Source organism: Ranitomeya imitator, chromosome 8, assembly GCF_032444005.1.
Source record: "Ranitomeya imitator isolate aRanImi1 chromosome 8, aRanImi1.pri, whole genome shotgun sequence".
Taxonomy (NCBI): domain Eukaryota; kingdom Metazoa; phylum Chordata; class Amphibia; order Anura; family Dendrobatidae; genus Ranitomeya; species Ranitomeya imitator.
This window is the reverse complement of record NC_091289.1, coordinates 160438410-160452245: the sequence shown is the minus strand read 5'-3', so window position 1 is coordinate 160452245 and position 13836 is coordinate 160438410. Positions and strand designations below refer to the sequence as shown.

Here is a 13836-nt window from a genome sequence, read left to right as displayed (position 1 = left end):
CAAGAAAGAGCTCAAATTATAATTATTTTCACTTTAAATTTGCTTTTTTAAAATTGCTGTTCAATCCAGGACAAGCCCTGTCTATTTACTTTATTAAGGCATTTGAATATCATGGGGATGATTTGGTGGGCATTTTGCTCATCATTGTGAGGCTACCTAGAGAAAGTTTCTACGAGACTGACAATTAGTTTAACTTCCAAGATGGTCCCCACTCTTGAGACTCTGGGCTACATGAAAACTTCTGCAATCATGATTACTGGAAGTCTTCGGTGGGGCCCAGGAGATTTGCAGACTTTTCTGGGAGTCCAGGAAGTATTCTGGTTTTCTATGAGCCTCCTAGGCACTCTAGAAGTATTGGACAGTATGCCCTGCGTATATATGAGTGATGAATTCCTTTTATCAGTTGAGGGCTTGAATGCATGTTTGTGTCTCCTACTAACCACAACTAATTTCCTCACACTAAGTACTCAATTCTTAGTATGACAACACTTTTGTCATTCACTTCTTAATATTCAGCATCCACATGCGTATAATAAGCCAGTTACTGACTTGTCTGTGTGTAGTACTAATAGTATAAGCCAAGCTGTCTCCGTGCTTGACCATGATATGGATTTACCAGTATGTAAGAGTACCGGTATGACGACTGTTCATATCTGTTGCGTTGGAGTTTCCTCTTGCTTTTTTAGGCAACTGTTTGCTCATGGACCAGTAAGTACGTCTTGTATGCGTACAGATCACCAACATGTAAACTGTCATTGATGTTCTATGTGGGTAAGAACAATGGAGGGTTTACTTGGAGAACGGTCGGAAACCCACAGTTTTACCACATAATTGTAAGGTTTGGCAATGTGTCGTGAAACTGCAACTCTCGACATGCCCTGCCAATTGTTAGGTCATTCACGGTGTAAGTTGTCCATAATGCCATCTCGGTAAATAAGCAGCTACAACAATTTATGACAGAAAAATGGCAACAAGCACTGGCATATCTATTCAGCACTTCTGTAGAAATGGCAGCCACATTAATACCATCAGCATTAAAGAACTGTGGCTCTTAATTTACAAATGGATGGCCGATAAATGTTGTTCTGTCTTTCTGTTTTCCACACTTTCATTGTGCTTTGTCACTTCTAGTGAGTCATTGTGCATGTGTGTAATGGAGCCATTTTGTTAGGTGTGCCTGTGGTCTGCAATGTTGGGCACAATACGCCTCACACAGTAGTGTTCAAAATAATAGCAATATGTTCAAAAACAAGAGTTAGGCTAGGTTCACATTGCGTTAAAGCAGCCCATTCAACACATGCGTTAAACGGGCTGCGTTAACGCAAGTGCCGACATATCATATCGCTAGCGCAGATAGAGCTAGCAGATGCTCTATCTGCGCTAGCGGTGACGGACCCGGAAACGCTGCAGCCTGCGGCCCAGGGTCCGTCACTCAATGACGGCACATCGCTAGTGCACGCCCATTTTGGGCCTGCACTAGCGATGCGCCCAAAATAGAGCTCAATGGCAGCGTTAATGGACTGCGTTACACCGCGTTATGCCAGGGTGTAACGCAGTCCGTCTAACGGACTGCCTGGACATAATATGAACCCAGCCTTAATCACAAAATCTTAATACTTGTTTTTATTTCCATACTTTGGGAACATTGCACGCTGTTTCCAAATTCAAAACATGAAGAGAAATGTATATAATATTTAACTACTGTACTTTACAGAAAATAACAAAAAATGAACATTGGATGGTTCTAAAAAATAGCAGTGCCTACATTTGTTTTTGCAAACTCTCAATATGTACTTTTTTGTGAATTTGACATTCCTGTGAATCACTAACCTAATATTTAGTTGTGTACCCACAATTATTTAGAACTGATTCACATCTAATGTTGCATAGAGTCACCAACTTCTGACCCCGGTCACCTGTTATTCCAGTCTTTGCCTCAGAAATTGAATTTTTGATGTCACTCCACAAGTGTTCTATCGGGTTAAGATCCGGGGACTTGCCTGGCCTCTCCTTATCCTCAATTTTATTGGACTGGAACCAAGGTCCAGCAACCACACAACGACTTACCAACGATCACGGCCAGGTCATATTGCTGGTCGTGATCGTTGGTAAATCGCTAAGTGTAATGGTACCTTTACTCTCATAGTTCTCACAGGTAACGTGAGACTGTCTTTGATTATCCAGGAGCTGATCATTGGCTGAGCCTTTGCCATTCTAATTCTAATACACCAAGTCAAAAACATGCCAAGTCTGTTGGTTTTCTTAGAATTTACTGCACGAACTGGTAAATTGTTTGACATGTGGTAATATCATTTATACCAAAACAGTGATTAGTTATATTGGACTGTTATTATTTTGAACACTTCTGTATATGAAATAGGAGCCTTATTATTTATAGTAACCAGGGGTTCAATTTAATGTCCTTAATGGCATGGGAAAAATGAAGCTCAGTTGCAATTGGTAACAAGGATACTTGTCACAGACACCTGTCATGCAGAATATGCATTGTATAAGAAATGGCCTGGAACAATTCTCCAAAATATACCAGATGTGTAATCTTCTCATATTGTGTTATTGTGCCCTCTAGCAGTGAATGGATTATCACTTTCTCATTTTACACTGTGAATGATGGCTGCGGGTGTTCAGCTCCTCCTTATTCCAAATTGAACCTGATTTTAATGATAGATTTATCATAGCTTTTTCCTTTTCAATATGCTACGAGCAAAGATTTGGTTCAGCCTTGTCACTCACTAATGCTTGAAAAAAGAAGGCTGTTATCATACCTCCCAACTGTCCTGGATCCGATTTTGACAGTCAACCCCGCGATCCAGGGCGGGACATTAGTGGCCCCGCACTGGTTGGGAGGTGTGTAATATCACCCGGTCAGCTCCCTGAGTCCCTCTGTGTGCACAGGACCTGTGATGAAGTCACAGGATGGGAGGAGTCAGGGGGTCACATAATAATAATAATAATCTTTATTTTTTTATATAGCGCTAACATATTCCGCAGCGCTTTACAGTTTTTTGCACACATTATCATCGCTGTCCCTGTTGGGGTTCACAATCTAAATTCCCTATCAGTATGTCTTTGGAATGTGGGAGGAAACCGGAGTACCCGGAGGAAACCCACGCAAACACGGGGAGAACATACTTTGCAGATGTTGTCCTTAGTGGGGTTTGAACCCAGGACTCCAGCGCTGCAAGGCTGCTGTGCTAACCACTGCGCCACCGTGCTGCACATGATCGGGAGGACCTCCATGTACAGGACTCTGCTGGTTGTCATGGCGCCGAACGAGGGTAAGCATATGTGTGAGGTCAGGAGGTGTTTACAGTGTGGATGTAGCAGAGCCGTGTGTGTACGAGGTGTATGGATCGGAACAGCATGTGAAAGGTGTATGGAGCAGAGTCGTGTGTGTAGGAGGTGTACAGAGCACAGCCGCGTATGTGCGAGGTGTACGGAGCAGAGCAGCGTGTGAAAGGTGTATGGAGCAGAGTCGTGTATGTAAGACGTGTACGTAGCAGAGCCAGATGTGTAAGAGGTGTGCGGATCGGAGCAGAGTGTGAAAGGTGTATGGAGCAGAGTCGTGTGTGTACGAGGTGTACAGAGCACAGCCGCGTGTGTGCGAGGTGTACGGAGCAGAGCAGCGTGTGAAAGGTGTATGGAGCAGAGTCGTGTATGTAAGACGTGTACGTAGCAGAGCCAGATGTGTAAGAGGTGTGCGGATCGGAGCAGAGTGTGAAAGGTGTATGGAGCAGAGTCGTGTGTGTATGAGGTGTACGGAGTGGAGCCGTGTGTGTATGAGGTGCATGGAGTGGAGCCGTGTTTGTGCAAGGTGTATGGAGTGGAGCCGCATGTGCAAGGTGTATGGAGCACAGTTGTGTGTGTACGAGGTGTACGGAGTGGAGCCGTATGTGTACGAGATGTATGGAGAGGAGCCGTGTGTGTATGAGGTGTACGGAGCAGAGCCGTGTGTGTACGAGGTGTACGGAGCGGAGCCATGTGTGTACGAGGTGTACGGAGCGGAGCCGTTTGTGTACAAGGTGTACGGAGCGGAGCCGCATGTGCAAGGTGTATGGAGCGGAGTCGTGTGTGTACGAGGTGTATGGAGCGGAGTCGCATGTGTACGAGGTGTACGGAGCGGAGCCGCATGTGCAAGGTGTATGGAGCGGAGTCGTGTGTGTACAAGGTGTATGGAGCGGAGTCGCATGTGTATGAGGTGTATGGAGCGGACGCTGGCTGTTTAGGATCAGAGCAGATATTGCTCCTCGCTCTGACACTGACTGGCACAGGAGACATGGAGAGGTCTTTATCAGTGGCGTATCACAGCTGCAGCGATGTGAGCGCAGCTGGATGACACCATTCAGTGCCGTGGGAGTGGAAGCTGCCGGCTGCTGCGAGGGTGCGCGGTGAAAGGTGTGTGTGTGTAGTGATGGAGAAGTCAATGATGGGGGTGGGGTAACCATGTGTGGCCATTATACTGTACCCAGCATTGTGTGGGGCCATTATACTGTATGGAGCATCGTGTGGGGCCATTATACTGTATGGACCATCACGTGGGGCAAGTATACTGTACGCAGCATCATGTGGGGCCATTATACAGTATGGAGCATAATGTGGCCATTAATACAGTATTGAGCATTATGTGTGGCCAATATTCAGTATGGGGCACTGTGTTGCCATTATACAGTATGGAGCATCATGTGGAGCCATTATACAGTAAGGAGCATCATGTGTGGCCATTATACAGTATGGAGCATCATGTGGAGCCATTATACAGTAAGGAGCATCATATGTGGCCATTATACAGTATGGAGCATCATGTGTGGCCATTATACAGTACGCAGCATCATGTGTGGCCATTATACAGTACAAAGCATCATGTGGGGCTATTATACAGTATGGAGCATAATGTGGCCATTATGCAGTATGGAGCATCATGTGTGGCCATTATACAGTATGGAGCATCATGTGTAGCCATTATACAGTATGGAGCATCATGTGGCCATTATACAGTATGGAGCATCATGTGTGGCCATTATACAGTATGGAGCACTGTGTGGTCATTATACAGTATGGAGAATTGTGTGGTCAATATACAGTATGGAGCATCATGTGGGCCCATTATACTGTATGGAGCATCACGTGGGGCCAGTACACTGTATGCAGCATCATTTGGGGCCATTATACAGTATGAAGCATCATGTGTGGCCATTATACAGTATGGAGCATCATGTGGGCCCATTATACTGTATGGAGCATCACGTGGGGCCAGCACACTGTACGCAGCATCATTTGGGGCCATTATACAGTATGGAGCATCATGTGGGGCCATTATACAGTATGGAGCATCATGTGTGGCCATTATACAGTATGGAGCACTGTGTGGCCATATTTTTTTGTTTATAATTATTGTTTACGAAAAATTGTGATCAGAAGTGCTAAATGGGTGTGATTGGGGCGTGACTAGTTGTGAAATGGGTGTGGTCAGAGGTGTGGCTAAAATTTGCCGCGGCGCAATGCGCGCATCGCTAACTTTGTCCCTCTTTCCCTTTCTCGAAAGTTGGGAGGTATGTATAAACCCTGAGTGGTCTGTGGTAACTCGTAACGTACTCGGCCTCATGTATAAAACCTGTGTAGCAGTTGCCCATGGCAACCAATCAGTTAAATGCTTTTATGTTTTAAATTGCACTGGAAATATGAAAGCTGCAATGTGATTGGTTGCCATGGGGTTCTCCTGCACTATGTCATGTAGATGATAACCATTTTCACCAGAATAAGGCTCTGTTCACAAAGCATTTGAGCCCTTCATCAGAGGTGTACATTGAAGGATTTCCTTGTAATAATAATAATAATCTTTATTTTTATATAGCGCTAACATATTCCGCAGCGCTTTACAGTTTTGCACACATTATCATCACTGTCCTCGATGGGGCTCACAATCTAGAATAGCTATATACTCTGACTGTATACACCTCATATAGTGACATATATTGTCCATAGACTTTTGCTATCATCTTGCCGACTGCCCAACTTTTTAAGATGTGCCGCCATTTTCACAAGACAATTATTATAGGGCAGGACTCTGCAGTGTTGTGTTTTGTTGTTGATAACTCTCAGCACAGCACAGACTGCCTGAACTTTTAAGCATAGACTTTGGGCGGTCCTTATTTTGGGTTATCACCAAAAATTGCTATTAGGGCTCGCGCATACATCAGACGAGTGTTTTTTGTTTTGTTTTATTGAACAGTACTTGATTCAATGGCGCAGTGCTGATGCATGATTTTTGTTTACTTAATGGAATCTTGTCAGTGGAAAAAACCTCTCAGTATGCTGCGATTTTTAACTTTGAAATTGGAAGACACTCACCCATTCAAGTCTATGGATGCGTGGAAAACATCGGACTGCACTCGGAGGACAACTGAGTGCAGTGTGATTTCCGTGGACTCACAGAATGGTTATACTGCAGAGTCTGGGTGTACTGCGGTGTCTTGCGATATCATTTTCTTTTTGCAGGGTGCAAACTAGATGACAAGGGACACAAGGGAGCTCTATATAAGGGTAGTATTAAATTATATCATTATTGGTTGCAAGTAAGAAATGTTACTTACCTTCTGGGGTTGAGCAAATAGAGACAATTCTAGGGTAATGTGTATTCCGTATTAATCCGTTCTGCTGCCACCTTGCTATACAGTGGAGGGTCCTTCAGGAGGTTCCACGGTTACATATGTAATTTGTAGAAGAAATCAGAGATAGGCACTTCCACTCTATGCTTCCCGGAATTTTTTTTTTCAACCTATTTAACTGTGATTAACTCTATTTTTGTGTCAATTATGAACTTCATGTAAATTTGTAGAAACGTGCCAATTTGAAGTGTGGTGTAGTTTCTGCAGAGCTCTGCTACCATACTGTATGTACAGTGCCTCCCCTTACATTTTTGTCTCCACATCTCATCTTTTACAATGGCAGAATTCAACATTTATCTCCTTTTATTGCTGTGGAGCACTGTATGTAACAAATACTTGCAACAGATATTTTTACATCTCTGCTTACTTTCCAGGGTGAAGGAATGTTGCCATATTTTGGTAATTTCCGCCTCTTAGCTGAATTCTCTACACCTTTTGTCAATCAACGGTACGTCAAAAACCTTGTTTTGCTGTAATTTTTCAATATTGTGGGCATACGGGCCTTGTTTCATGCTGTCTTGCCAGAGGAGTGACATACAAACCAGTAGAAATAGTGCAGTGGGGGGGGGGGTGAGATGAGAAGATTGATATATTTTTGTTGGAAAGGGTTAAATAGAACTTGTAATTTTCGTGGGAAAGGGTTAAATAGAACTTGTAATCTTCGTAATTTACTTTTCTGCTCATTCTGGGTTGAGTAGTCCAGTGGGCGGAGCTACGTACTGCCCAATATCTCTGTGTCCACACTTATATAATGCTAGCTGTCAATAAGACCGCCCACTGGACTCCTACGGATAGAGTGAGCAGGAATTAAAATGAATAAATCCATTATACATCAATTAGTATTCCACTATATATAGATTAAGGCTAAATATCTTGCCACAAAACTTTGTCTACTCACCTCTCCCTGCTCTATAACTTTCCGCATGTTCATCGTGAAAAGTTCTCCTGAATTATATATAATGGTATAGTATAGGCTAGAGGGATTAAGCTCAAATGTTGTGCCTGGTTTTACTCTGTAAACATGAAGCTTTGGGCATGAGTTGCATATTGAGAGCCAAGAATTGGATCCTGTTGGTGTTGATAAACCTTCTGTCCTTGCCTAATATGTGTCATTGCACGTAATGTAATATTGCCTTCAGCATGATGTGCTTTTAATCACAGGTGGAGCTTCCGTTTTCGCAAGTTATAAAGAGTCTTGCCAAACCAAACTTAGGAAAATTCTATTTTCGGGCGTCACCCCTGAGTTTCTCATCCATTCCAAATCTGGTTGTGTTCTCAAAGGGGCTGTCCAGGCTTTGGTCTCTCTGTGACTGCCGACTGCCGGATTGTGACAGCTTGTGGAGCGCACGCTGTCCCGATTCCCGGTGCAAGTGAACGGCCATGTGACTGCATGTATGTGATGTGCATGTCTGTCATCACATAACAACTAACCTTATCCAGCTTCTCTCAGTTCTTTTCTATTGAGAGAAGCCGGAAGCGTCTAGTACAGGGGTGTCAAACTGCATTCCTCGAGGGCTGCAAACAGGTCATGTTTTCAGGATTTCCTTGTACTGCACAGGTGATAATTTAATCACCTACACAAATAATGAGTTGGTGATTAAATTATCACCTGTGCAGTACAAGGACATCCTGAAAACATGACCTGTTTGCAGCCCTCGAGGAATGCAGTTTGACACCCCTGGTCTAGTAGGTATGTGACCTCAAGTGCAAATCACATATATGGGAATCATGACCGCCAATTTATGTCCCAAACCTGGACAACCCCTTTATTACACAACCCTGTATAGAAGAACAGACCGGTGAGAAATAGTAATAAACGTTCTCTCCTGACTTTTACTTAATGCTTCCATTACATCTGTCGTAAATCAGATGATAATCTAGATGGCAATTTGCTTCTATTAAGTTGCTTGAACAACACAACATCTATATATGAGGAAGGCAGAAGACCAAGGCTTTGTATTATATATCCTCTATTTATCACACTCGCTTCATTGTTAAACTTTAACTTTAAGAAACGATTCCATATATTTGTTTTGTGCATATCACTTTGGACAGTTGGGTTTTAATCCTTTTATCCCCATGATTAACAATATTTTATTGTTTGTATCTGATTTATATCATTAACGCTATTTCACCTGTTGAGTTTTGCAGGTGGTTCTTCGAAGTCCTGGGATACCCAAAGCACTCCCTGCCTAACATGGTGAATGGAGTCTTGATGACAGTGGTCTTCTTCATTGTTAGAATAGCGGTCATACCTACCTATTACAGGCGGGTCTTTTCTACCTTTGGCACAGAGGCATTTCATAGACTGGGCTTAGGAGCACAGTGTGCTTGGATCATCTCCAGCGTCTCTTTGGATATAATGAACGTTATGTGGATGATGAAAATCACAAAGGGATGCTATAAAGTCTTGTATCACACTGATGGTATATCGACCAAAACTCAGAAAAACGGAAAATCAGAGTAGAAGCAACAGACGTTCTAGTGTCTTCCATTCTTCCATCCTTCAGATGTTGCAGGCTCTGCCAGGACATGCATGTTTTTTTCTCCCCACGACATAAAATGTATTTTAATGAACTTCCATAATTACCTCTTCGTAATGATCCTTCTTCATATTTACATCCTGCACTTCCACCAACCATCCACTGTTCCAAAGAGCGAGAACTTCTCTCCTGATAAAGCGTTGTTGTCACCATGGGCTGTAACGTAGCAGGACGTTGGAAGCTTGGACACTCTGTGACCATCCTGTTCTTCACGAATACTAACATTGGTTGGCAAGATGAAGTCGGTGGGGAAGTTTCAGCTCATTTGATCTTTTTTTTTTTTTTGCAAAGCTTTGCCAAGCATATAAGGTTCCTTGCAAGTAACATTTGGGAGATCTGCTCTCTCGTACATCCAAGGGAGGCTTAGATCATGGCTCATGTCAAATAAGGGACTTTTCAAAAAAAAAAGATAAGGGAATATTTCACTTGTCCTTTGCGGCATGATACGTTCACCTTTTTTTTTTTTTTTTTTTAATCTAAAATATGCACAGAAGAGCTGATCTTCCAAACTTGGATTGCCAGGGGCCTTACTTGGGGGTCTCCATGAAATTATACAGATGTCATATAAATCCAAGGCACCTCCTTAAATGACACTCTATGTAAAGACAACTGAACTATTGATATGTTAATGGGATTGTTCCTTCTGGGATATTTATGGCATATTGATATGCCACGCCATTAATAACCAATATATGCAGGGCCCACTACTGCGACCCCCTTCTATCTCTAGAATATGAGTTGACAGAAATGGGGAGGTGGTGACACATGTGCGACTGTCTCCATTTTATATGAAAGTTCTGAAAATTGACACTCATGCTTCACCCTTAGGCCAGTCTCACACGTCCAGATAATTCCGGTACCGGAAAAATCGGTACCGGAATTATCCGTGTCCATGTGCCGGTATGTTTCTTTGGCACATCAGTGTGGCACACGTGTGGCACACGTGTGCCGCCCGTGTGCCCACTGGGTACCACACGCACCGTGCGGGAGACAGCGCTAAAGTTTAGCGCTGTCCCCTGCATCTGGTGCTGAAGCCGCGATTCACATCTTCCCTGCAGCAGCGTTTGCTGTAGAGAAGATATGAATAATCGTGTTTAAAATAAAGATCCATGACTCCACCCCCCTCCCACCCCCTTTGTGCCCCCCGCTGTTATTAAAATACTCACCTGGCTCCCTCGCTGGCTGGCGCTGCTTCCTGTCCTGGCCGCACCTTCTACTGTATGAGCGGTCACGTGGGGCCGCTCATTTACAGTAATGAATATGCGGCTCCACCCCTATGGGAGGTGGAGCTGCATATTCATGATTGTAATGGGCGGCCCCACGTGACCGCTCATACAGTAGAAGGTGCGGCCAGGACAGGAAGCAGCGCCAGCCAGCGAGGGAGTCGGGTGAGTATTTTAATAACAGCGGGGGGGGGGGGGGGGGGGGGGGGGCGCACAGGGGGTGGGGACATGGATCTTTATTTTAAACACGATTATTCATATCTTCTCTACAGCAAACGCTGCTGCAGGGAAGATGTGAATCGCGGCTTCAGCACCAGTGGGGGGGGACAGCGCTTACAGTAACGCTGTCTCCTGCACGGCACACGGACTGCACACAGACAATGTCCGTGTGCGGTACGTGTTTTACACGGACCTATTGACTTTAATGGGTCCGTGTAATCCGTGCGCTCCCACGAACACTGACATGTCTCCGTGTTTGGCACACTGGGACACGGTCCGCAAAAAATCAATGACATCTGCACAGAGGCATTGATTTAACTGTGTCTACGTGTGTCAGTGGCTCCGGTACGTGAGGAAACTGTCACCTCACGTACTGGAGCCACTGATGTGTGAAACTGGCCTTAGAAGGTTCCCCCAGGTTAACACGTTTCAAGCCAACCCTTGGATTTTGATCACCTTGAATATTCATAAATATTCACTGATCGCTTTTGAAATTTGCATATTCTATGAAATGCCATGATTGTGTAAACTATAAGAGGAAGGTATTGAAAAAAACAACAACGAGCTGTCTTAAAAGATCAGTGTCTTGTTTTGTGGCAGACATAGTTTTATAGAACACAATTCACATAGGTTGCCCCTCAGTAGAATACCCCTGAATTGGGGATATAAGTACCACTAGATACTAGAACATAAATCACATAGTTTTGGTGATAATACTACACAGCAATCCCAAAACAAAAGGTACTTTCTAATAAAAAAATATAATTTATTATACAAAAATAAAACATACATAGACATCAAATGACAAAAAATATATAAACACAAAATCACTGACGGCTTCTTCAGGAGGCCTGAAGAAGCCGTCAGTGAAACGCGCGTTGGGGCAGAGGGACGCCGAGGAGAGACTACACTGCATACTGCGGGTAACTAGCATCTCTTTATGCCGATATCGGCACTTATCACTTTAGTCATAGGGGTTTTTCCCCTTAGAGTACCATATGTGTCACTTGTACAATATAGGATGGTCTAAAAATTTAGACAGGAACACATGATACTACATATGGTCCATACTAGACTATGATCTTTTTCTATTAGTGAGGTATTTTGCCTCTCTTTACTTCACAGCACCGCAGCATCATAGTATTTAGTGGTTCTCCTATGGATATGTCCCTCTTTTTAATGGTCTTTGTACCCTTTTTTTGTGAATTTTTGTGATTTTGTGTTTATATATTTTTTGTCATTTGATGTCTATGTATGTTTTATTTTTGTATAATAAATTATATTTTTTTATTAGAAAGTACCTTTTGTTTTGGGATTGCTGTGTAGTATTATCACCAAAACTATGTGATTTATGTTATAGTTTTATAGAATTAAGTTCAATCTTACAAATGCTTAAAAAAAGTTAAAGATGGATGGAATAAAGCCCTCCTCAAAGTGAAGAAACAATATTATGGTGGGAAATGATGTAAAAAGTTTTTTATCTGCCAGCACACTCATATGCACAGTTGAAAACTAAGGGCCTGATTCATCATTTGCATTTTTTTCAGTCATTTTCTTTTCTTGTTTTGTGGTATTTGATGACTTTTTTTTGCAGCAAATTCTTCAAAATCGCACACTTGGTTCGTGAATTTTTTGCAAAGTAAAAAATGCTTTTTATTTTCGTACCTAACCTGTTTTGCGTCATTTTTATTGCAAAAAGTCACATTAGACTAAAATATGCAAACATTTAAGGGATAGATAAAATCACTCCAGGTTGGACTGCAATACATTTGCGCAAGAAATTAGCAACAAAACGGTGTAAGTGCAATAATGAATTTGGCCCTGAGTCTACTGTAAATTTTTGAGTGGGTCGACCTTAAAATGATGTAATTAATAATTACACCCCCTATTTTTCATCTTCAGTTTGTTAGGCGCGATCAGATTTGACGTACATTTTTGGTTCATTATTGGGAGAACGTTTTCATGCGTTGCATGTACAACAATTATCTGACTTCTATTACCTGATTAATTTTACAAGCAAGGAAGATCTAGATTACAAAGAACAAGCAGGCAGAAATCCAAATTCCATGTTAGCCTATTTTCATATGTTTAATTCCCAAACACTTACCCCGACATGCGTCCCAGTTTAGGTATACAGTAGGATAAGCCGCCTGCCTACAGTGGCATGTAAAAGTTTGGGCACCCCCTGGTCAACATTACTGTTATTGTGAACAGTTAGGCAAGTTAAAAAAAAAATATATATATATATATATATATATATATATATATATATAGCCATTTTTATTTTATTTTTTTTCATTTTAAAAATTATAAAAAAGAAAATTGGTCAATGCAAAATTTTGGGCACCCTTGGAGAGTTGTGTGGTCAGATAACTTTGACCAAGGTTTCAGACCTTAAATAGCCTGTTAGGGTTATGATTTGTTCACTATGATCGTTAAGAAAGGCCAGGTCGTGCAAATTTCCCAGCTTCATAAAAACCCAACCTCCTCTAACCTTGTGCCAAAAAAACCAGCAGCCATGGGTTCTTCTAAGCAGCTGCCTAGCACTCTGAAAATGGTGGAAGTCGACAAAGCAGGAGAAGGTTATAAGGCTGCTTTCACACATCAGTTTTTTTGCCGTCAGGCTAAATCCGGCGAATTGTGAAAAAAACGGATCCATCGCAAATTGTGAAAAACTGATGAAACGGATCCGTTTTTTTTGCCAGATCCAACTAGCTGATATCCGGGGAGGAGAGAGAGACCAGAATGGGAAATCTTAAACGCATGCTCAGTTTAAGAAACCGGAATCCGTTGCCAGATTCAGTCATTTTACGTCATAGGCTTCCATTATGGCAAATGCTGGACGCCGCCAGATCTGTTGCTGTCCATTTTTTCGGCGGACACAACAAACGTTACACACAAATTTTCGACGAATGCGGCAAAAAAAGGATGAAATGTGAGGCAATCCGTCGCTAATACAAGTCTACGAGGAAAAAACGGATCCGGCAGCAAATTTTGCCGCATCCGTTTTTTTTTTCAAAATTCGACAGGTTTAGCCTGACGGCAAAAAAACGATGTGTGAATGCAGCCTAAGAAGATGGCAAAGCATTTTCAAGTTGCCCTTTCCTCAGTTTGCAATGTAATTAAGAAATGTCAGTTAAGAGGAACAGTGGAGGTGGAGATAAGGTC

At 42.6% G+C, this 13836-nt stretch overlaps 1 protein-coding gene across 1 annotated transcript in view; it reads left to right on the top strand.

The window, feature by feature from the left end:
• TLCD4 (TLC domain containing 4) overlaps positions 1-10278 on the top strand; it is a 60358-nt gene extending 50080 nt beyond the window's left edge. The window contains exons 6-7 of the mRNA XM_069737690.1: positions 7058-7131; positions 8835-10278. Of these exons, the coding sequence (XP_069593791.1) occupies positions 7058-7131; positions 8835-9150 (390 nt within the window). The 3' untranslated portion in view covers positions 9151-10278. The remainder of the gene's footprint in view (positions 1-7057; positions 7132-8834) is intronic.
• The last annotated feature ends 3558 nt before the right edge of the window (positions 10279-13836 follow it).